At 41.2% G+C, this 25,724-nt stretch overlaps 1 protein-coding gene and 2 long non-coding RNA genes across 5 annotated transcripts in view; 2 read left to right on the top strand and 1 right to left on the bottom strand.

Annotated features, from left to right (window-relative positions):
- Positions 1-24,736, bottom strand: part of iffo2b (intermediate filament family orphan 2b) — a 28,670-nt gene extending 3,934 nt beyond the window's left edge. Inside the window, exons 1-5 of one of the 3 annotated variants that reach the window (XM_058054890.1) lie at positions 23,854-24,735; positions 5,515-5,575; positions 3,986-4,081; positions 1,705-1,875; positions 1,410-1,558 (exon numbers count right to left, since the gene is read on the bottom strand). In XM_058054890.1, the coding sequence (XP_057910873.1) occupies positions 1,410-1,558; positions 1,705-1,875; positions 3,986-4,081; positions 5,515-5,575; positions 23,854-24,332 (956 nt within the window). In that variant the 5' untranslated portion in view covers positions 24,333-24,735. Of the gene's footprint in view, positions 1-1,409; positions 1,559-1,704; positions 1,876-3,985; positions 4,082-5,514; positions 5,576-23,853 lie in introns of all 3 variants that reach the window. The other 2 variants (XM_058054888.1, XM_058054891.1) reach the window with 2 other exon arrangements.
- Positions 339-5,596, top strand: LOC131106113 (uncharacterized). The gene is made up of 6 exons (XR_009120050.1): positions 339-1,137; positions 1,672-1,863; positions 3,962-4,104; positions 4,476-4,543; positions 4,683-5,279; positions 5,524-5,596. It is a non-coding gene; the product is annotated as an uncharacterized LOC131106113 (long non-coding RNA).
- On the top strand, positions 12,036-17,266 carry LOC131106114 (uncharacterized). The gene is made up of 5 exons (XR_009120051.1): positions 12,036-12,210; positions 12,773-12,888; positions 13,171-13,226; positions 14,270-14,328; positions 17,227-17,266. It is a non-coding gene; the product is annotated as an uncharacterized LOC131106114 (long non-coding RNA).
- Positions 24,737-25,724: the final 988 nt, after the last annotated feature.

Consider the following 25,724-nt stretch of genomic DNA (forward strand, 5'->3'; position numbering starts at 1 on the left):
ATATGCCACCACAAACAGTATCTCTACCCGCGTTTTTTAAACACTGGTAGGTAGTCCTGCAAAAAACGTTTAAATAATAATGACCACATTATACATTACCGATGCTGTAGAAAACGCTATTAACCAATGAGACGTATACGACTAACCTCTTTTCTTGAGAAACTTGGGACTGTCAGTCTACTTTCGGATCGGATTTGGGTTCCAACACATATGGCTGTATGTTAAAAGTGGACATTTTAAAAAGATAAATCGCAGTTTATTATCAACTCCTATTCAGAGCAATGTGACCAACCACACCGAAGGGGGCGTGCCTGGAGGTGGGCGGTGAGTGGATTCCAGGAAGCATGGAATCCAAATAAATACAGCTGGTATAGGTGTAGATTCTGGAAGATCTAGAAAGCTTTCTGTGCTGATTATTGTGTGTAGCTACTCTATAGGAGTCCACTGCTCAATAAAAAGGGCCGAAAATAGCATAAAGCATAATAGGTCTCCTTTTAGTCATAATAAACAATCAAGGTAAGACAGGCGGGATAGTAAAAGAAAAATAAGAAAACAGAATACAAATAAATACATGAATAACCGGAACAGTTCACTTCCAATTTCTAATGTGGTTTCGATTGCAATTACAACTACAAAATATTTCCATGGAAATGCTACCTTTTGTTAACCTCTAGCCTGAATTGTGTGACAATTGCTATAATTTAGCACAATTCAATGGAATTGCTACAAAATGCTACTTTGCGGCCCTTTTTGCCAAGGGGCAAAATGTTAAAAATGCTAACAGCAAGTATGCTAGCAATGGACCCACACTGGGCACGTGCGAAAGTCCAAGATGGCAACCTTAGTACAGAAACCCTTACAGATTATACATCACATCCGATTTCAAAAGGCTACTCAAACTGGATAAAATGCTAACATTTATGCTAACAATTATAACAAAATAGCAACTGTGATACAATAAGAACAAGGCAGACCCATAAGGACTACCCATCATGCCCTGCTATCAGAAACTTTGAACCTAATACTAGATTATGAATGAATGAAATGCTAACGTGCTAACAATTAATATGCTGACACAAAGCAAGATAAAAGCTTGAAGACAGAAGCAGAATTGCAGGACAGTCAGAAGGCATATTGGTAAGAATTCCTTGTAACAGTTGCAATTTTACCATATTACAAGACAGCAACTAAGTACAGGTAGCAATTTAATAAATATATTCTACTGTAGCTTTGATATTTTGGTCATTAAATTCACTCAAGTTCAAGAACGTCTGTCAAGTAGTTATTTTCTAGCTAGTTTCTGGTTGAACGTTAAGCTGCAATACTCCAATACAAACACTAGAGGGAGGTCCTCCCATCCTGGTGCAGGGTGACTGCAAAATAGCATGGTTGTGATGTGCAAAACTTACAGCTGGTTTAGCATGCGCTTCATCTCGTCCGTGATGTTGAGTGTCTCCGGGACATCCTCCTCTGAAGGACTAGGCTCTGCGTCCATCTCTGTGATCTCTTCATCAGACGCCACTTTTCGTTCTTTCCTCTTGCAGCATGCCACAGCCCCCTGAGAGAATATACACACCCAAATTATGATTTCAAAATATCCTTCAAAAGATGTCTTGGTGTAAACTAAACTAATGCTAGTTGCCTTCTGGGAGGCCTGATTTCTATTTGCAGAGAGTAAGCGGCTGAGAAACCAAGGATACCCACCCTCTCTGGCAGTGACCTGGCCGGGCTGGCGTTGAACATCTTGGACATGTCCTCAGAGTTGCGTTGCTGTGCCACGTCGCACAGTTTGGCCGTGATATCGATTCGTCTGCAGATGTCCATGTCCACTCGCCTGGCTTTCTCCTGAATCTTGGTGTCCAGGTCAGACATTTGCTACACGGAAACGGTAAACTGAATGTAATTCAATGCAACACCAACTTTGTTTAAAGTTAGTACATATTAAATCTTCTGCAACTAAATTATCTAAAAATCAAACAGCTAGCAGGAGTCTATGACTTCAGACCTAAAACACTCCAAACCAACAGGGGGCAGCACTTGTGGGTTAAATAAGCATATTGCTACTTTAACTATAAAGTTACGTATATTTAAGCGTGGTCCAAAATATCACAACATTATCATTTTACAATACACAAGGATCCGCTACCCTTTTTTGCCTATTTTAGGTAAGGATACCTCTAAAATTCTGGATGTTTTTCCTTCTTCATATACAAAGACATCAGGATTTATCACAATCACTGCATCATGATAGTAATACTGTATACAATGATATTGTGTTATGATAAGATTCCTAAATCTGAATTTTAAATAGTTACGTAGCACATTTGCATGGCAGACGAGTGGTTAGCGCGCAGGCCACACAGCTAGGAGACCCGAGTTCGATTCCACCCTCTGCAATCTCTGTGTGGAGTTTGCATGTTTTCCCTGTGCATGCGTGGGTTTTCTCCGGGTATTCCAAAAACATGCTAGGTTGATTGGCGACTCCAAATTGTCCATAGGTATGAATGTGAGTGTGAATGGTTGTTTGTCTATATGTGCCCTGTGATTGGCTGGTGACCAGTCCAGGGTGTAGCCTGCCTCTCGCATGAAAACAGCTGGGATAGGCTCCAGCACCGCTGCGACCCTTGTGAGGATAAGCGGTAGAAAATGAATGAATGAATGAATGTACCCCTTTAAGTCTTAAGTTTTGTTGCATACTTTGGGTATAGTGATTATAAAAAAAAAACTTTCCACTGATTAGTATGGTTTAGTTCAGCACGGTCAACATTTTTCAGCTTTCAACTGTGTCATTCTGTCAACTTTTTAGCATAATTTTCATTGGTAGTTGCAGCTGTACAATGCAGTTTGTATAGAGTGGAACCAGACACTCTGCTATCCGCTGATTGGTCGATAGAAAACTGTCACTTCCATGTTGAGAGTAGAAACCAACACCCCCCCTCTATTACTATAATATGGGGGGAAAAACATCCTTGTGTGGAATTTATGCCGTTTGCGCCATTTTTTTTTTACAGATGAAGTACACTTTGTTTATTTAAGCGGCAAGGTGCATGTCTTGCTAGTAGGTCCCATTCCGCTGACATACCCCTGCCATGGAGATGTCACCCTGATCAGGTTTTAACCAAACCGTGGCTAAATAATGCATTAATTCAGTCACTTTCTGACACCCTATTTTGGCCAGGATACAAAATTCTGACAAAAAACACACAAAATATGAAAAGACTTCTTATATTTTGGTTAGGAAAATATTTGTTTTAGATTGGGTTAGTTCAATCAACACAGCCCAGACCACAAATGACTTTTGGGAAGCGGACCAACACATCTAAGAATTTTGACATACAACACATCAAAATCATCACTTCCTATTCAGATCCATGTCTTCTATACCACTTACCCGTCTCTGGATTTGCACATGTGGGATGAAGTAAAACAGAGAAAACATTTTCACACATTAAAATAAAGAACAAATATCTCGTCGTTTAAGCATTATAAACAACAAAAGCAAGTGTATTTATCCCTGAGCGAGCTAATGCTAGTTGGGATTGGCCCACTGCAGTCCATAACTGCTGTATATCACTCAGAACCAGAACTGGCAAGGAACAATACAGCACTGCTTCAGACAGGAAATGCTTTGAGTAACTGCAATGGGAACACATCTCAAGAGGACTCTGCCTCTGTATTCTTCGATCCAACTGAAAGGACGGAAGGGGTTTCCGAGATTAGCGCTGTGCAGGAACAATAAATTTAATCCAGTATGACTCCCAGGGCATACAATCTGTCACGACTTGATGGTTCAGGCTGTCTTGGAAGGCGTTTCGCCAGTCATTGAGCAGGCTTTGTTACTTCATGCTCAAAGACTAGATAGGACAGACTAGATTAGAGCTGTCCTATCTAGTCTTTCTTTCTTTCTATCCAGTCCCAATCGATGCAGTCCAATGACCTGAATGAACGACAATATTCACAGATGCAGTCCAGAATGAGTACTCACATCACTCATCAGGCTCTTGAAGACCACCAATTCCGCCTTCAGTCTCTCCACCTTGTCGTTCAGTTCATCCTGAATCTCGGACGACTCTCTGGCCCGCTGAAACAAAATACACAACTCAAGTAAGGACACAGTTGTGGTTAGCTTTTTCCAGTGGTTTGACCATGCATCAAAATCTGCAAGCCGTCAGAGGCTTGACTTCCTAAGTCCATTAATTGGTCACAATAAATGTTATAATCTTCAAATATTGAATTTGTGATGGATGAGCGGGAACATTGAAAATTGCCGTTCCAGTTTTTGTATTTGTTGTTTGAACCATACTGGGCTCAAAGTCGAGATGCACTGATTGATTAGTGTAATGATTATTGCCATACATTCCCTCAACCCTCCCAGGCGCATCTGCCCCTTTTATCCAATAGAAACCATGCTATCTTCATTTTCATCTTCTCTACCCCCAAATCCCTTAAACGCGGTATTTTCATTTCATTGTTAGCGAGTCACCAGAATGATGCACAAACGGCTTCAGTCGACATGGGACAAGGAAGAAATCATCAGAAACAGGTATGATGAAATAAGTAAGACATTACAGCTGATTCCCACATATTCACGATTCAGCATTTGATTGGACTAAAAACACAAATAGCTCTACTAGATCTACTGTATTTAACTGCTGTTTTGTTTGTTGTGTTGTTATTAACAGGGCAGCACTGCCGACTCGCCCTGGCCAGCGACGGCTCGGGGAGTGAACAGGAAGTGTTGGCGTGTGTTTCAATGCTAATGTCGAGTGAATTTTGAGTAAAATGGCAGCTTGAGTATTTTTTTTTACATTGTTTAGAAACTAGATTGATTGAAGTTGTGTAATAGATATTTAGAACACAGGTCAGTTTTATTTGGATTATTTTCCCAAAATACTCAACACTTATATTTGACCTTATCTTATTGTTTTGTTGAACACCTTTTATGCTATAATTTTTATGAATTTCTTAATGAATAATGCAGAAATGACCAGAATTCAGGCATGTCTAGCAGGTGAGTGTTTACCCATGAAGGTTCAACCTGGTGCAGATCCAAATAGGATAGTTTGGCCTTGAAGTTTGCACTCAACTGATTGCTATTGAATGTACAGTCCTTTTCCAAATAGCTTGAATCTATCCCATAAAGAAACATCTTTGTGTTTGCTGAAAGGTGAAAGCCTCCGGGGGCTCTAACTTCTCCACCTCTACGTGGTGCTTTTTTGTTGACCTCCAATGCAAATGTGCAGAGTGCCACCAATCGATGTGAGCAAACGCAGAAAGAGGTCAGGATGCACACTGAGCTGCCACTGTTTGGCTCGAGTTGTGTCACTTTAAACTGATTAGGATTCTGGTTTGTTCATGCACAGATGCTTGCAGATGGTTTTGTAATTCTGTTATAGCATCTTCACCAAGTTACAAATGGCCAAAGATAACGTTGAGTTATATTCCTGGTTTTCTTATCCTTTAAACTTTTACGTCATTCTCCAATGTTGAATGCTGAATGTTTGTTTTCCTTACCTGGTGCAGGGATTCCACTGCAGACTCCAGCTGCTCGCGTTTGGACAGCTCCTCCTGCCATCTGCAACACAACACGCAACACAAAGGTGAGTCCCTTGGGGGCCACAAGACATGAATAAATGCTTTTTTTTCTGTTTGTCACTCCAGTCTCTGAGCACACAATGGCTGTGGCAGGCTGGGTGGGTCCACACACCTGCTACTGCCTCAGTGAAGAAGATGCAATACATCTTTTTTTCAACTTGTGAGTGTCTACACATGGACATTTGAGCTGTTACACACCCAATTCCTTTTATGTTAGCTCAACTTTCATGCAGTCCTCATGGTTAGCTAAGTGGCTTACAAGAAATCGCTTCATTAATGGTACTCTAATGCAACTGTGGGAACCTATAATTAGACAAGACTATTATAAAAAATGTCATAGTAAAACGACTGTGGTATATTCTTTGTTATGTATGTCAGAGACACCGACCGACAATCGGGACCAGTGGCCCTGCTGCTTATATACCCCAGCTAAAAATAAAGTTCCAGACTTCATGGTGGCTACAAGCTAAAATTGGCAGCACACATTGACACCTCCTATCACTCATCATCTGTGCAGCTGCGGCGGCCATACCCTGCTGCCGACTTATCACTTTAGGCTATGGACTGCTGTATTGTGTTACACAGTGTGTGATATGAGCCACTACGCTGAGTCACACATGCAGACTCAAGAGGTTGAGAATGGACAAAGACTTCATTGAGCTATTAGAGAGACAGTAGGTCACGTGTGACCATGGCATCGACCATAAAAGGGAAGTATTTAATACACAGTAGTGATTCAATTTCGAAATGATTGTGTGCTAATAAACTGGTTCTGTAGCATGTCTTAGCCACTAAGTTGTCACAGAATATTACCATATGCAGCATTATCCGCCTGTGCCTTTCACACAGAGCTCAGCAAATGGGATATTACTCCCTCTACTACTTGTGAAAATTGTCGACTTTGTCATGCAGCATGGGAGAATTTCAAGGTTGACTTTGTTCCCACCTTGAATGCCTTTTATACAGCACAACAACATGGATAAAAGGCTGATGTTGATGTGCTGTGTGAAAGGGCTTCTGATAATACAGTACCTCCAACTTGAGATCATTGTCTGGTTGACTTTGTTCCTTCCATTACGGCCGGCGCCATTTAGACATGGGATTGTCAAGGAAAAAAAATGTTCAAAAGATTTTTTACATGCTGGTGAAAGGGGCTTCCAAGACTACCTCAGGAGATGGAAAATTGCCGGGTCAACTTTGTCTCACACATTCTGCGTCTGTGGCTTTTGTACAGTTTTTTACATGCTGTGAGGCATCTGACGATACTTTCAAAGTTGAAAAAAATGCCGGGCTGACTTTATCTACCACAGTTTGTGTTGATGCCTGTGTGACAGGAGCTTCTGATAACACCTCCAAAGTTGGAAAATTGCCAGGTCAACTGCCACATTGTGTGTCGATACCTTTTATACGTTTTATTTACATTCTGTGTGAAAGGGTCTTCTGCTGATACCTCTGAAGTTGGAAAATTGCTGGGTTGACTTCAATGTCATCTCTGTGTGGAGTTTGCATGTTCTCCCCGTGCATGCATGGGTTTTTTCCGGGTACTCTGGCTTCCTCCCACATTCCAAAAACATGCTAGGTTTAATTGGTGACTCCAAATTGTCCATAGTTATGAATGTGAGTGTGAATGGTTGTTTGTCTATATGTGCCCTGTGATTGGCTGGCGACCAGTCCAGGGTGTACCCCACCTCTCGCCCCAAGACAGCTGGGATAGGCTCCAGCACCCCCGCGACCCTCGTGAGGATAAGCGGTAGAAAAATGTATGAATTATTGAATGATTTCCATGTCAATTCAACTTACCATATATAGGACAGCAAAGCATAAATCACATGCTGTGTGAAAGGGGCTTACAGCTTCAGTGGCTTCCCATTTAAAAGAAACACCACTGCATGTTGACAATCAGGCAGAGCTGATGTGTGAAGACCACCATGACATTCTGGCACAGTCCTGCCGTTTTACCATGGAGAAACAACAACAACACACCAGGAAATCACTTTGGCCTCACAAGTAGCATCAGTAGAAATTCACTCTCTTAACAAAACACATCCTTGTTCCCATTGGGAATGTGCTGTGTCTAATTAAAGAGAAGTATTCCTTTGGCCCACTGAAGCCTTGATACTAAAACTGCTGGCAGTGCTGCTTTACGGATAATACCCCACCCCTCTTCAACTGTCTGACTATCCCGGGACGAAGGTCTGCGGAGGTCATGACAGCATCACAGGAATACAAACCCAGTGGCATCATGGGTGTGTTCCAACATCTTTTTCTTCTAATATCACAAAAAGGTCATCAAGGCAAGGAAGAGGCTGACATAAGAGAAGCCAACCTGTGCCAGTACCACTATTTAATATGCCATCTATCAATCATGCACTAAGACAGCCAAGCAGCTACTTCATCCACATTTCTAGTTAAATAAGCAAAGTGACCTGCAACAATCTGAAGCCTCCCCGCCTCATTAGTGCTTCTATGTGTGGAAAGAACCATCCGTCTGGAGTCTCCTTACAAGGACAAACACTAACAGGATGCTTGGAGCCACCGCAGGTTACTCTCTGTCTGCAATGTGCCTCTATAGTAAATCAACAACTGTGTGCTAAAACCACAGAAATAAAAGCCACAAATCAATTTAAGTGTTTATCTGCACAAGGAAAACTCAAATCTATTACAAAAATAAAACATAGCGACTAGCGGGACACAAAAATGGATCGTATTTGTTCACAAATATTTATTTTAATCTAAAGATACACTTTATTAGAGATGAAGAAATCAGCAGTTAAATGTAGTAATTAATTTAACTTTTTAAATATACAATAGCTACAGTACATTAAAATTGCACGATTAACCACACTGAACAGCACTAAGCATGAATGTCACGGTTGTTGCAAGGTAAATTTTTTACAAGATATTTAAAAAATGTGTTCCACGAAAGGAAAAGACAAGTTTGAGATGTGGCCAACAGCAACATTCCAGCTGCTAACCCCCCCACCACCCCCAGAAATGTGTGCACGTGTGGTATGTCTAGGAGTAACGTTTGGACTGATTGTTTTCCCACCCGAGGAAACACAATTCTTCACACAGCGTGCACAACCCGACAAGATGTTTTTAGGCGTGTTGCTTTTTTTTTACGGGTCTGCTTTTACCGCGATAATGATTTTAACCATAAAACTCGACTGATGTTCACATCTTGGAGAGGATCTCCAATTAATGTATCCATAGTGGTCAAATAATGAACTGTTATCTAACATCCTGAGGCTTGCCAACTATTGTGTGCTCATAGGTGTGGCTGGGAATTATTCTTTAAGACTGACAACTCCCTGTTTAAAGTGCAAACTTTAAAGACGCTCACTAGAAAAACTCATCTTTTTCTATTCAAACAACTCTAAAATATACTTTACTGACAGTATATACAGTAATACTGTAGTAAATCTGACAATGTTTTTAATGTGGAAAAACTTCTCACTGGAGGGGGCTTTGGTATTCATGTCTCCAGAGATATTGGTTATTGTAGGAATGTTGTTTTTGCCGGACAATTTACGTGTTAAAACCTTCCATAAAGTAGGTGCAACACATTCAAATTGTAATAATAAAGACCTTATCAGACTTTCTCTTTTAGTTCCATTTGATACATGTCAGTTAAACCTATAAAGGCGGTTTCCTGGAGAGAGATTAGGTTTTTGGAGAGCGGTCTTCAGAGTTTTCGTGGAAACGGCACAGTTGTCTCAGTTTTTACTTAGAGAGATCATGTCCTGTTCATTTGGCGTCCAGCATGGTAATATAGTAAGTTCTTTTGAATGAAATAGTCAATAAAAATCAAGTTATGTACAGGGGAAATCTGACTTCTGCTTCTTCTTTTGGTTGTTTGAATTCAGCAGCCGACTCTTACATGCTAATGGTTATCAACAAACTGTAAAAAAATATAATAGTATGCATGTTGAATTCAGCGTGGAACAGTGTATTGTTTACAAAGCAGAGTTGTTTGTGAAATGGCCAGAGCAGAGAAGCAATGACCTTGAGGTCGGTTTTAGCTCCCCCAAAAAACAAAAATTCCACTATTGCCTTACTCAAATTAAGATTAGCAAAAAAAAACCAAAACATTCTGGCTTTCATGTTCAAGAAACAGCAATGGTGGTATTAAGCAGTAGTTACCACTGGGCTAATACTTGGTTGCAAAAGTCTGATCATCTCCTGGTGAGCTTTATTCAGTATATGATCCTCCAGCTTGGCAGTCAAATTCATTTATCCATTCAGTTGAACATAAAAAATACCTTCAATGCATTGGACTTTCTGCTAGTTAGTTTGGTTGCTATAAAAGAAAAACAACAAAAAAACGCTGGTTAGTGACAGGCACGTTCCATCTCTTGCATGCCTGATCCGTTCTGGATGCAGTAGTACTGCAAGTGTTTCCTGAATGACATTTCTATGTATTTTATTGACGGATTAGCAAGAATAATGATGTCACACTTATATTAAAGACATTACACTGCATGTTGAAACCCATGGTGTATCGTAAATTTTATGCAACATTATATTACTAGGACAAGCTGACAAACAGAAACTGCCAAACACTAACTGGCAGGCGCCATGATCCAACTCGGTGAGCAGTGTGACGGTAGGCAGACACACTCGTGGCAGCTTGACTTGATCAGGAAATGTGCAAATTCAGCAATTTTTACTAAAGAAAATGTTAAAAACGACTGGACACATACAGATGCAGATGATGATGTAATAAAACACGTTTCATTGGTTGTTTTGACGCAGACGTCAAAAAATGCACAACTGGACATACTTGGCTTTCAGTGCACAGCGCCAATATCAATATTTGATGCTGGTGTTATTGATATTGTATCGTAGGAGAGGGTGATCCATTGTAATATTGATATTATGCCACATTCCAGACAATAACCATTTTCCAAGAACGTGTAACATCGCTTCCGGCTTTTTATTCAAACAAATGCAGACTCCATTTTGTGAAAGGAAGTATGTATACTAAGTAATTTCAATGGTGCCACTGCAAAGTAATTATCCTCATGGGGAGCGGGTAGTGTTATATGATAACACATGCATGGATCAATACATCTGACCTCACACAGGGCAGACATTTTAGCACTGAAACGTAAAGTCAGCCACAACCAATCACAGTCATTCTCTCCGGTATAGCATTCCCCATCCTTTGTATGGAAGGTCAGGCTTACACTGCGCATGCAAGGCATTCCTGGGAGAAAACCAGGGCGGGACGTATGACTAAAAGTGGGTCATCGATTAAACGTCAAGATGCTCTGTGATTCATAACATCCCCAGAGCGACGTGTGCTAAACATGCGGCGATGGGAATTGAATTGGAGTACATCTGGGGGTGTCTGGCAGCACAGTGGGGGGTTTGTATTAAGAGACCTTAAAGTGGAAGCACTCGTATCTCATTGGTCCTTATTTTGTGAGACCATTATCGGAGATGTCCGTGCACTGGCCGGCAACCAATGTATATGGACATTCATTCCTTGCTCAGTCAATCATGTAAACATTGCACAGAAAGGTCCGCAAAGTGTCATGGCACATATCTCTTTACTCTGCTTTATGTTCACTCCAGCGTGCGCCACCTTAAATGGGACCGAGCTCGAAAAAGGTTGCTTTCACCAGGCACAATATGGACAGTATTCGGACACACCATTGAGTCAGACATCCGGAACGTTGGTTCATATTAGGATAATTGTATGCTTTGTGAGGGACAGCTGGGGGAAGCCCTGTTTTTGTTCCAGCATATATTTTCCCCTTATTTACTTCCCGTAGCTTTAATTAGCTAGTTGTCCCATGATTTATGTCCAGCCTGGATATCCGTGGGTTATGTCCCATATCCTCAGGGAATAGTGAACAATCCTGAATAATAGATGCACCTGTAAAAATCCAGGGATCACTAACTGGTAGACCACTGTCCAAGTCCGTATGCAGACGCTATCCAGTGTAGACCTGGACTTATACTCAAGTAAGTCCAAAGCGGACCTTATCTTGATGAAATTTTCTGTATCTGGACTTTTACTTGAATACCACTGCTCTAATATGCTTCTCCCTCTAATTAAACACATTTAAAAATACATTTACACATGAAGAAAGAATTACAGGCATACGGTATTGTATTTGTATTTGTCTTGTCGCTCCTGATGCTGTACTATATGGGTATGAACTGGTATGCAAGAGTTGCAAGAGATTATGGAGTATTTTATTTAAAGAAGCTTACTGTAGTGCCCCGCTGAGATCCAGTATCATTTTAAAAGACCTGAAATAAACAGGACAGGACCCCACAACAACACAGCAACAGGAACATCCAGCACCCAAATGTGAGCAAATAAATTTATGTCTGATAAATTGTATTTACTGTAATTACCACTAATTACACATTTTTAATTGTGCTTTGACTTTTTAATTGTGTCATTTAACCTCACCAACGTGCTTATTTTGCAGGAATGTTGTTTGGGCTGGCAGACCATCACAACACCAAAGTGTACCTGGGAAAAGAAGAAGCCACTCTAATGGGCTCAAATAAAACTCTGGGAGAAAAAGCACAGCTCTACTCATCGCTCATCTCCGTGGCTTTGTGCCCTCCCTCCCCTCCAAACATCCAATCACTGTTAGTATGCAAATAATAACACAAACTAATAATTAACAACAACTAAAAACAAAGATTAATATAATGTTGGTTGTTCAAATCTGGCTGTAGGATATATTTTTTTATTGTTCGTTTTTTCTTGAGGAGTATGAGGAGGCGATACCGAGAATATCCAATTTGGCGAAGTAGAGCAGGAATGCTCACACAAGCAAGATGCCTGGATTAGCCTGCTGCTGTGTTTAATGTAACTGTCATGATGCGCATTGTGGTGTGCCTCTGATGTGCAGTCCAGTGGGCCCTACGCATTAAAGGCAATGTGAGGCGTTCATTTGATTGGTTAAGATTACACTCAGCTGTGTCAAACACTCTGACGCCTTCTCTCCTCCCTTTGACACTTGCGTCGGTAGGAGGGATGTGGGGCATGGGTGCACTAAAATTGCGCTGGCCGCACCCCGCTGGTCTAAAAAATTAGAGCCCTATATGTTTAAATGGTGAGTATTTACCGCATTAAATGTTAAAAAGCAGCATTATTATGTTTTTATGAAAAGTTACAAGGAGTTTTTTTACTTCTTGTGAACTGCAGATACACAATGAATGACCTGATTCTTAGACATCAGCCTGTAGGAATGCATGATGCAAAGTGTGGATCAGACTGGATCAAGCAGCATTAACGTGGACCATCTGAGATCATCACGACAAGTGTGTATGGGGCACCATGTTAGCCATGGTGACAAAACTCATTTGTGTGTTAGGATTATGCTAAATCTACTTAAGCAATATCAACAACAATTTTTGGAGGATGGGTCACGGAACATTATAGCGCAAATCCAGTATTTGTACTTCACTTCTACACTCTTTCATACTACTATTATGTCAATGACTTTTGTGTAGTCCTGTAAAAATGTTGCTTAAGTTTTATTAGAATTTATATAACAATAACAAGCATTTTTTGAAGTAACTAAAAATATGATTTCTATTAAGGAAGTCCATAACTTGAAGAAAGAACAGACCTCTGCCTGGCTGGACTACCAACAAAAGTGAGTAAAACTTGGTGAAGCGTCGTATTTGTGTTTTGTTTGTCCACGCTTCTTAGTTAGCCAGCTACTTTCTCGTTCATGGAAAAAGCAAAAAAAGACTCTTCTGGATGTTTCCATATTTGTGACTGCATCTTTTTTACGTTGTCCGTCAAACACGCAGTAACATCTAAATGATCCAAAACCAAAACTGTACAAACACCATAAAATACAAACAACTGGAAAATGCTGCAAATAAAAATGCATAAGGAAGTATGCACCTTCTCACTACACCATCAGGAGTTGTCCTGATAAACCAATCAGTAGTAGGCCGTTATTTTTTTTTATAATGTATTTTTTGCTGCATCTTTCCTTGGTAACTTACGTTCTTATGTTAACATCCCACTGCAGACACAACCCAAGAAAGGGAGTGAATTGACAGTCAGGGCCACCCCCCTCCACACAAAAAACACATGCTGTGGATAGGGTCCCATGACACGGTCCATAGGGAGGCCCATTTTACAGAAAGGGAACATTCTCTGCAGATTTGCAAAGGATGTGCATCGCTGCTGTGACGCACCCATGGATATTCACGTCAGCCTGAGGCTGTGTAACTAATGATAAGATATTTTTTGTTCCCGTCCACCCCTGATCCCGCTCATGCCTTTAAAGACGGATGTCCCTCACTTCTGGCATCCATGGGATCCTGGCTAACTTCCTGGTTGCTAACTTCGGTTTTGTTCCGTGAACTTGCAGTATTTATTCTTTTAGATTATTTTTGTGTTTATTTGATTGCAGCATTTTTTATTTATAGTTTTCAGGTTGCATGTGTTTGATTTTTTGGTTTTCGATCATCTCTGTGTTTGGACGTTACTGCTCCTGTGCCCCTGTCAACCATCATACAATCCTCAACAAATTGTCATGTGTTCTTTGTAACTTGCCCTGCACTGCTTCTGTGTTCTCCATCACTGTTTACACCAATGTCCAACGATTGGAGTTCGTCTGTTAATCCTCCTGAAATGATGGCAAATGATCCCAATTAATTTGCTTCACTTGTTTTTTCACAGTAGCAGAGAAATAGGCGCAGTGTTGTTTTGCAGCCCCAGAGGTGTGGCGGATGCTAAGGGTATGTACTGTATGCATTTCGTCATGTTCTCTGATTAGTTTATTGCTGCCAGCGTACGTATTATGTCCCTGTGTTGGCCGGAAATGATCCGACAGTCAATCAAGCAGAACGCGAACCAAAGAAGCACAAGATTTTTACAGATTTTGGAAGTCAGTGCACACCGGATTATGATGCCCGTCATCCATTTTTAAGAAAATTAAAGGCTTTCAAGTGCACCTTTTAGTGCAGAAAATATGGTAACCCTGCCAACTGACATGAATGCTACTCAGTAGTGCGTGGAAGTCAGTTTCTGCAACCATGCGTGTAGACGGCATCAAATTAAACACTACTGTAACTAAAAAACAGCGACCATCAGATGGCAACAAGTGTAGTTGTGTGATAGCACATCTCACTCCTTGACACCTTAAGAGCCGCGCTTGTCAGACGGGTGACTGGCTAGTGAGCTCAACTCTCATTCGGTGGGGATGTGTGTTGACACGATCAAGATCAGGCCACTGTTACGAGATAGCCACGGTTACACATGGTCAGTATGTTGGCGATAACTGAATGAGTTCAAAATGGATTGTGTCGTTTTTGTGTAATCCTCTTAGCCAACTAACCAAGGGTGATAAAGTCCAACCTTTTTGCCTTTGGAGGAGGAAACTTTACCATCAGATTACAACCTAATGTGGAAACATGGTGCTAAACAGACATCTTAGTGAGCAGGAGTATCGGTAGTCTTCCTAATTATTCTCCAGTGTTGAAACAAAACAGCAACAACACTTTCCTTAACACGATATGCGTGAGCAGAACTCCTAAAGTCAGACCTTTTTTGGGCCTGAGGGATGATGCAGTAAGAAAGAGTTAGCACCAAGTCAGTTAACAGTGTGTCAAAACACGTCCAGTAGGTGTGTGCAGGTAATTATTGTTTACATCAAAGTCAATGACACACCCTTCAAGCTGTTAATAGAATCATCTTTATAGGAAAGAGAGACAGGGACACACCTAATGATTTATTTACCCTAAACAAAATGCAATTATCAATTTCTGGGAAATTAGGTTTCTGGAACTTTAGAATTTTAAGAAAGCTACTCATCCTATTATACACACTTAATGTACCTCTTAGACAGTAAGTGTACCAAAACAAACTAACCAATTGCAACATACAGTAAATCTCACTTTCACACCCTAGAGCGAACCATCTTTCTTAACAACATGTTAATGACAGGGATTTACGAGACTCTTTCAAAATAAGAGCACAAACAAGAAGGCCTGCGTGCCCGGGCCGTGTTCAGGGAGGGCCGCACTGTGCAAAAGAAAGGAAGATGTTCTTGTCTGGCAAAAAAGATCCTCCCGAGCACAGGGTGTGTGCCGGGGCAAATAATGTGAGACATAACAGAGCTGTGAGACACCGCCAACTACACAAACATCTTTTGTCATGACGGCGATACACAAACTCACACACACACACCTGTGGATGACTTCACATGGAATCAACTCCATTCAAGATATGTTTGGTCCTCGTGACCGCAGCTATGTCAAGATACAAGAAGGTTAGCGCACTTCATCTCTGGCTGCACGGAGGTTCTCTGGGGGAAAGAACATCTGCTCAAGTTTCAAAAGTGCATGAAAGCCTCAAGCTATCCTGCATTCACATTATACACTTTGCCAAACACCATTACGCTCACGCCTTACAAAACAGCATCACTTGCAGAATAACACCGCTTTCTCGTATAGTATTATAGACATGCGGCGTCAGCACATGCAACCTTACAGAGGAAAAAGGATCAACAGCTTTCACACCTGAACAGGTCGGAACAGACCTAACAAGTATCGAGCGTGAATAAGTATTAATTCTAATGATTATGGACTTAGAGGTAGGGTTTAGCTGAATTCATGAACAAACATGTACTGTGTTTGTAGCTCACAATTGATGCAAAGTATTTTTTTTTGCTTAAAAAAAAGAAGTGACATGAATGATGGGCATCCCCGAGCTGCCGCCTCACGGCTCTATCGATATTCATGAATAATCAAGTACAGCAACAGCAGCAGCAGCAGTATGAGAAAGGAAACCGTAAACCACACTGTCCTTCTTTTTTGATTAACACTGAAAATGGACACATTTCACATGTCTGCCTGTTTATTCAAGTCAAAGATAATGCTGGTATTTGTAAACACACATTTCAAAAGTATGTTATCATACATTATAAATATTCTCTGCCTCCGTTTGTATCTTGATGGAAGTTTGCCAAATGCCTGTTTAGTTTAAACTGAGATTTTTTTGGAAGGATTGCAGTCATGCCAAAAGGCAAACAATGTGATGAGAACCATAAAATAGGAAATTTAACTTATTGCAACATAACAGAGTGGTGCACACTTCACTGTCCTGGCTGCTCCATACATGGCTAAGTGACAATAAAATAGTAGAGTATACGCATCTAGGTTACGTTTTAATGTGAATAGACACCCCACTGGAAGTTGTATTTTTCAGCTTTATTAAGCAGTGATTAGCTTATTTTTACACTTACATGACTCCTCACTTACACTTACTCCTCAATGTGTTAAGTCATTCCTACATATAGGCTAACCGTCAATCATACGTCATCATTTACCACTTGCATTGCAGTCGATAAAAGATGCACCTTCCTCTCTACCTCCTTACATGTTACACATCAATCACACTTAAATTGCTGAGTACTGTAGTTTGACTTTATTTTAGTTTTATTAAAAAGTTCTGAACTTCTTTTATGCAGTATTTGATACTGGCTTTTATGACAAATAGTAATGGATGCATGAAGTCTCCCTTTCCACTTCTATACACACCACACATGCCCTCATACATCATGAATGAATGAGTAGTTTTATTTTATTTGAGTTTTATTATGCAGTGGTTAACATCATTTGACATTTGTGTCACAGGTAATGAATGATATATGAAGCCGATCCTGATCCTACCGCTTCACTACTACTACCCTTCATTAATGGGTGAGTAGTTTTACTCTATTTACGTTTTATTGCCCAGTTAAAGTTACTGTACAGTACTGTTAACATTGTACACTGTTGTGCTTAATTATAGTTTTATGATGGCAACAGTTTGACCGTGGGAAAATGAATTGGACATTCCAGTGTAAATGTTTATTGTTGTGGTTTTGGATGCAGATTCTGTCGATTGTTTAAACACAAACCAAGTTAAGCACATTAATGAAGGAACGTCCAGTGCAGGTCAGTGGTGCAGACACTTAAGCTCATTTCAAGGGTTTAACCTTTTGACATTTCCAGCTTTGTTACCGTATGGATATCTCCAAAACTAAAAACTCTGAGTAAAATTCCTGTAATTATTTATACTGTGAGAGAAAATGCATGATGAATAGTAGTTTTGTGTAGTCTTTCAGGTGCTGAGGCCTGGGCTTTGTGCTTTGTGATAGACAGGAAGTGCTCCAGGCCGGCCAGGACAGCGGTGGCGGCGTCCATGCAAGGCGACGGCTTAAGAGCAAATCCCTTTCCTGAATAGAAGCGTTGTGGATTATTAGCCGGGGCAGGTCGGGAGCGGCGACTGGCAGGGCTGAAATACAGCTTGTAGCTCTTGATGAGGAAATAGCCTTCACCTCGCCATGTAACCCTCTGATTTCTTCTTTTGACCTCTTTCGCAAGCAAGCTCGGGAAGTGAGATCAAAGTCGCTCAATTCTCCCATTGATTCACGTATACAGCAAAAATCGGACTTATTCAATTATTCATGCTGGAAGAAAATATCCTAGACCCTAGCAACCGACAGACTATGGTTCACTAGACACTAGTTCCTCTAGTTTATACTTTGTATGACAAGCTAACACAGACTCCCTTCAAATGAATAGGATTCCTGTTTTGACATTGAAAAAAAAATCACAGGAAGTACAGTCATCCATCGTGGTATTTGTGGTTAAGGACAGCCTATTATTAGTCAAAAATATGCATATTTAAGCAGATTTTTACAAACTAAAACCACACACACTTAAAAAGCTTATGTCCACAATATTGAAAAATATAAATGTATTTACAAGAACTACAAAAATGCACATACAATTTTTGGAAATAAGGAATCCAACTTAGCGGACATTCACTTATCACAGTCGGGTTTGGAACCAATTAACTGCGATAAACGGGATTACTGTAGTAATATGGGAGCTTTAAAGCAGTAATTCTCAACACCTTTGGGTCATGACCCAAAGGTGGACTGACTCAATATCCATGAATGCACCTAACGTTCTTGTCTTTGCTATTTGCCAGAGTGACTTGAGCAGAAGGGAAAGGACATTGAGTGGGTATTTAACGTGCCATTCATCAATAAATCAATCGCATAATTAATAAAAACAAATTCGATAATTTTGCCGGCCTCGATATATTGACATCTGTACCATACAAGCTGGATGACAAGAGTTGTCACTCTGTGCCTCTGTGTCAACACCCTGCCATGTTAATTCTATAATGTTAATGAATGTAGTGAGTGAACCCTCCTGTCGGTCATTCAGCCATTTTGTCTGCAGCGTGCAAGTGAGCAAAAGCAAATATGAATAAAAGCACAAAAGCGATGGTTTCGAAGCCCGACTGTGTGAATATTTCAGTTTTAAATAGAATTAACAAGGTGAGGCCATGAACACGACATGTCCCATGTCTTGCATGCGTACTTCAAACACAACCATACTGTCCAGTTTTCCCAACTATGAAAAAAAACTGCTGCTTGTGGTGCAAAGTGGAGCCTTCCTCCTGATAATCAACTGAGGCCTTTGGTTGACAAAGTAAATCTAAACAAGAATGGTGCACACTCACAGACTGTATCGTTCTATTAAGGAATAATACCCAATGTTCTTTATTCATTCATGTGCAATTTTGTTTATAGTCTTGATACTCCATTTTATTTATTGGGTTTATTGTTCCGTGTGCTTTTTATTGGAGTGAGAGAGTTCCTTAACAGAGACAGGGTCTATATTTCCATCTAAGCGCCATAAAGAGAGATTCAGCATAGTGTTTCGCTAATGCCACTCATGGTGTGTTGCAAACAGTCCCTTCAAGTATAAGATATTTGAGAACTTGACAAATTTCTGCACCACACATTTATGCACTCCTGCTGCTACCTACTCACTGGCGGAAACTCATTGAACCCAAAGTGCGACATCAGAAGCCCAGCTGACGTTGACCTTACCGTCCTTCCTTCTCTGCACGTCCGTCTGTCACTGTGACAGGGATGAACATAACACCCTACCACCCGTGCCATGGAGGGCAGAGACATTGCAGGTTTTCTTTTCCAGACAGCCACTAAAGCAGATGACTTTAATGATCAACACCTCTTTCAATTTGAGGGAAGAAGCTTATTACTTAAACCAGCTGCTGGAGAAACTGGCTGGAGTGTCTCGGCCCTCCATGTGCCTTACAACAACCTTACCTCACCACCACTCGCCTTTAAACCTTTAAACCAATCCTGAGCTACGTGATTTATGAAGCCCACTCTTGGACAGTTGAATTGATGTCATAGTTTTGCTTGGAATGTGTTTGTGTGCTTTACTGAGACCTGCTGCATATGATAGTTGTAAATCAGTGGCTTTATTGTCAACCCTCTAAAAAATCATGTGGATCGGAATTCTCAAGCTACTGTGAAAGAACACACGGGCTACTACAGCGAATGGCACCTGAAGTCGGAACACGTGTGATGCGAGTTCAGTTAATGAGCAGGACAATTAATTATATATCAACAGCAAACGAAAATGAACTTGATCATGCTAAACAGCATTGTTTACTGTAAATTACAACAATAACAATTTGTTCAGAATAATGTCATATAGTAGATTATTAGTGGGCTTTGAGACCAGTCCAGGGTGTACCCCGCCTCTCGGCCGAAGATAGCTGGGATAGGCTCCAGCACCCCCGCGACCCGCGGGCCCAGGATAAGCGGTAGAAAATGAATGAATGAATAGTGGGCAATGTGTGAATGGTTGTTTGTCTATATGTGCCCTGTGATTGGCTGGCGACCAGTCCAGGGTGTACCCCGCCTCTCGCCCAAAGACAGCTGGGATAGGCTCTAGCACCCCCGCGACCCTCGTGAGGATAAGCGGTAGAAAATGAATGAATGAATGAATAGTGGGCTTTGACACCGTGCATTCCATTGTGCAGGTGTACCTATTGTTGTGTCCAGTGAGTATGCCTCATGTTTTCACGGCCCCTTGCTCTTAGCTCACATGCAAAAGGCAGGGAAAGTAAACAAGATCATACTTCATGACATGAATGCAAGTCAGGGACGGTTTAGCCTTGCCATTCATCTCCCTGTGTGTTTATGTGCGTCCTCTATAGTAAAGCTTTAATAAATCACTGGGGTGGGTATGAGGTATGTGGGTGGGGGTGGGACTGAGCATGTCTTACAAAGCAGCCTGCATGGCACGGAGGTTATGGCATGAAGGTGGCCTGCTAGAGGGCGGGCGGAGTGAAGGATGAAGGAATGGCTGAAGACAAAGAGAGGCCATGGTGGGATAAGGGGAAGGGGGGGGGTGGGGGGGGTTGGTCGGGAGAGGGCTGAAACGTGACGGCTGTAAAGAGGATTTAGTCGACGGGACAAAAAAAGCTGTGATGTAACAGTGGGGAAGACATATTGCTGGCCAATGCAAAGTGGCAGGCAATGTCTCTTTCTTTTCTCTTGTACTCTGTATACTCTGTATACAATACATTGACTCAAGTATTGGGACAGCTGACCATTGCAGAATATACAGTATGGACTCCTCCCTTTGCTGCTGGGACAGCTTGTACTCCTCTGGAAAGACTTTCTAGAATATGCATCTATTTGTGAGGTTTCAGGTCACAGATTCTCCCACACTAAATTCATCCAATCAAGCCTTTAACAGAAAATGTCCTTTCCCCAAACTGTTCCCACAAAGTTCCAACCATTTTGGTACAGTCCAAGAAAACCACATTTCATAGTACCTGTAAAAGATGGCTTTTTCTGCCTTTGTGTGGGTGCAGCTTATACAATGCAACAACCCAGCAATATTCCGCTTACTAAGGTAGCATCAGCGCTTTAAAAGAGGCCAGACGCTGCCTTCATTGAGGGTATTCCATGATACCAGTACCGAGAAGTGAAGTTTAACACCCCAAATTACTTTTCCCGCACTGTTGTGTTGACAACAATTTATTTCACACCATTAATTTATCTCACACCAGAGGTGGGATGAGGTGACGACGTATTCGACAATGCCGGGAGTGAGTTGTGAATTTTAACACCCGACACACCCGCCCAGTTGTGCTGTAAGCAATTGTGGCTTTACTTTATACGTCACATGCTGGCGTTGTGTAAAGGTATTCCGCAATGCCGGAACCGGATTGTATTTAACCTCACTTCTCACACCCCTGTTGTTATAATCAGGGCTGTCAACGTTAATACGTTAATGACGCGTTAATGGAGTTTTCCTTTAATGCCGGCAATTTCTTTGACAAGGGATTAGCGTGCGTTTGACACTCGGCCCCCACCGTAGTTTGATGGAAGCACGGTAACTCTGTAGCCACAAGCTGGAACAAATATTGATGGGAAATGGAGAAAGAAAAGAGTATTTAGATTGGTAAAGTTATCTTCAAAGCCCTGGCAGATGGCTCTAGTAGCAAGACCAAAGTTATTTGTATCTAATGTCACTGTATTCCAGTTAGCAGGTATTGTTTTTATTGTCATATACAGTGCTACCTTGGTATAGGAGTGGCCCAACTAACCAGTGTTGCTCACATTTTTATATCTCTCATAGTTTGGAAATGTATATTCTTTACATAAAATTTGATGTAATTATAGTTGCAGTTGCACATTGAATTGATTACCACAGAGATTTCCCCCACTTATTATAGATAAAAAACATATTTCTATCTGTGATTAATTATGAGTTAACCCTGGATTTTAATAAAAGTGATTAATTTCGATCATATATTTTAATCGATTGACAGCCCTAGTTATAATCCAACATTACCACTATTTTCCAAACATTAATTTATTGTGGCGTCCTGCCACAAATAAATTTGGACCGCCACAAATACTGCACATTTTGTGTTACGTGTTGTCATTATAACCCAATGCCATAGCTATATTGTAGCCCAGTGGGAAATGCTGCTTCCTATTTGATACCCAGATTATGGGTTTATTGTGTACTGATGTACTCTTGTGGCTTTGATGTAGGATATCTGTATGAAAGAGTATAAACAGTCACTGTATGTCCATTTGGTGTTAGTTTATTCCTCCATAAACTAGGAAGTAGACAAGCAAACATAAATATTGCACTGTTTTGTTAATGCAAGAAGGTTTTGCACAAAATCAACTCACATTTTGGTTCTCAGGTTTCTTTTTGTCCGTGCTTTCACACAGACGTGGGCTCATGAGGAAATGCCGTAGATATGAGGGAGTGGACAGGATAGCATAGTTTCCCAAAGGGGACAGACGGGGTTAGGCGAGTGTACACATTGTGTCTCACTGAGGAAAGTCAGCATTGGTCATAGCTGACCTCACAGGGCTGAAATGCCTCCCTGTTTCAATCACAGCGGCAAACAGCATCACCAAGCGAAGGCTTTGGCTCATTTCCCAGTCGGCGTACGCCAAAATGGGCTGCACGGTGACGTGAGTCAACACGGGATACTGAGTCGGACGCTTCTTGGAAGGAAATTCCTAATAAGTGACAGAGAAGTTGGATTCTTCCCTACTGAGTAGCTATGTCAGTTAATTCCGAGCAAATTCCCGCCCTTCACTTTGCTGTCAATCACACCCTGATGAGGACAGCATAGGAACCATCGCACTTGATGAAGATGGACACATACCGTCTCGTCACACTGCCTAACATGTGACCAAATACAACCCTTGATGTTGCAAATCATCATCATTATTGGATATTTTATGAACAATGCTGCAATTAAAATCATAGATTTGTTGAAAATATAAACATATGACTGGACACAACATTAGGTACACCTCTAATGGAATACAGCTATATTATAGCTGTAGCAAAGCAAATCGGCTTAAAAAAAGACAATAAAACAAACCAAAAATATCAGTTTTTAATTCATGCCTTTGTAAAGCTAAAATATATTTTTTTTATTTATAAAAAAATGTAAACGCTATACTGTTATGATACCATTTTGTTTGATTATTTGGCTATACTATAACTGAATATGTAGTACTTTTTAATGTAATTACTATTGATTCATACAAATATTGTATATTGTAAATATGTATATTATGTTTTATTGTTTTTACATTATTTAGCGTTTTGTAATGTTTGTTTGTTTGACTTTTGGGACCCTTTTCATAAGCTGTGGATAGCTTTTAGGCAGTACCATAAAACAAAATAAATATTATTTTTGCATTTACAAGAGGTAACCCCACAACTAACCAAAATATTAGAAAAAATGCCACTAGTATCATAGCTTACAGTTGCACACCACTCAAATTTAATGAATTCCTCTTTAAAAGGCAGGAATATTGTTGTTATGGTTTTTGTGTACATGTGCAGGTGTACCTAATGAAATGTCCAGTCTGGCCAGTTTTGAGTAGCACTCACCTTCTCTTATATTCGTCCCTCTCTCTCTTCACTTTAGCCAGCACGTTGTACAGAGCCCTCAGTTCTGGTGTGATGGTGTCTATCTGGACCCCGACCCCGTCCGGGTGCGTCCACGTCACCCCGGGCCCATGCAGGGTCTCCAGACGCTCACCTTGCCTCCGCACGTGGGTGAAACTCCATATGGTTCCCGGCAGCTTGGACTCGGGACCCCCGTCCGTCTGCACGGCCGCCTCTCGTCCGTAGAGTCCACGATACTGCGGCCTCTGCAGGGCTTGCTGCAGCTGGCTCTCCAGAAGCCGGTTCCGCCGCTCCAGCTCGTGGACTTTGGCCAGGAAGCAGCGGAAGCGCAGGTTCAGCGTCTTCAGGACGTGGATGTTGGAGCCCAGGTCGTTCCGCAGGGCGCTGGTCCCCGCTGGGACATGGCCGGCCGGGGCAGGTGGTGGTGGTGGAGGAGCATCGGGGAAAAAGAGCGAGCTCATGTCGGTTTACAATCACAGGAGGGTGGTCCTACTTTGGCTCGAGATGCAAGACTGGATTATTTGTGGCTTTATAGCTCACATTTCTGCGTGTGTTTATGCAAATGAGGCACCATCCCTGTCACATCACAAAACACGAATAACCTCAAAAGTCATCCGAGAAGCATCCTCATCATCCACTGGAGGTGTGAGATATTTGACGCAGACAAGCAGCACTTCCTTCCACCCACATGTCCTCCTCCTCCTCCTCTTCACCCCGTCCAAATAGTCGTCACAGAACCACGGTCCACATTCTCCGCCTCCTCCAAAGCCGTATACAGTGCACTAAAATCGGTCACTGTGGGACCGAAGAAGCCGGCTTCTCTTTCTCCTCCCCTCTCTGGTGTGCAAGGATCATGTTGCACGGTAAGAAAAAATAAAAATACAGACAGTGACACCCACTGTAGCTCCTCCCACACATTCGAGTCGATACAAAGGACGATAGAGTCGATACACAGGGCAATATCAGTATCAGATTGATACTAACCGGATTACATCGATATTTTTAGTTGTCTTTATCTGTGTTTTTGGTAGTTGTGTTGTTCATATTCTTAGATTGTTTACATTGAAATATTGTTATATATTCAGAGACTATGTCCTTGGAATTGGGAACAAAAAGCCACCATGTTTGCTTTTGTTTACAAATATTGCAATATTGACTTAATTTTGCTCAATTAATGTGTATAATAAAGCGTAGTAATTGGATTGTTTTTGTGGATATTGTCACATTGGCTTATATTGTTGAATTTTAATTGTTCACAATTATACTCAAGGTCAAATCACAAAATAATGAAGTTAAAAGTATCACAATCGGCATCGGCAACACTGTATATACTTGATATTTTATCGATACCATAATCTCCTGTATTGCCCACCGCTACCACCCACCTCCCATTCCCACCTCCCATTTCCTATTTCACAACAGGGATGGGGGATGATCCTGTCTGAGGCCACAAGCCACATGATTCCACACGATTAATACAGTGGACTCAATAATCGTTGATCATATGATCACCATTTGAATGACACTGTACGAATAGATTACGTAAGATTTTACTTTAATTACGTATTATTCATCATTCCAGTGTACATTGTTTAGATTGAAGCATATTACAGTATGTTTAAACCGTACTGCATGTGCAGTTGAGCATCTCCTGGCGGTTTATCTAAGTAGTGCAGTTATTCAATTCATTTTCGCGCAGGCAAATGAGGCCTCCACCCTGTCGCCTTAACGCTTATATGTGAATCAATAAATGAGAAAGGGTAATAAAATGTGCCCGCCAATGATTAACGAGCAAATAAGTGAAACAGCAAACATAAACAGGTTCAATCATTCTGACACGAAATAATTAATGT

The sequence above is a fragment of the Doryrhamphus excisus genome, chromosome 18 (genome assembly GCF_030265055.1).
Source record: "Doryrhamphus excisus isolate RoL2022-K1 chromosome 18, RoL_Dexc_1.0, whole genome shotgun sequence".
Taxonomy (NCBI): domain Eukaryota; kingdom Metazoa; phylum Chordata; class Actinopteri; order Syngnathiformes; family Syngnathidae; genus Doryrhamphus; species Doryrhamphus excisus.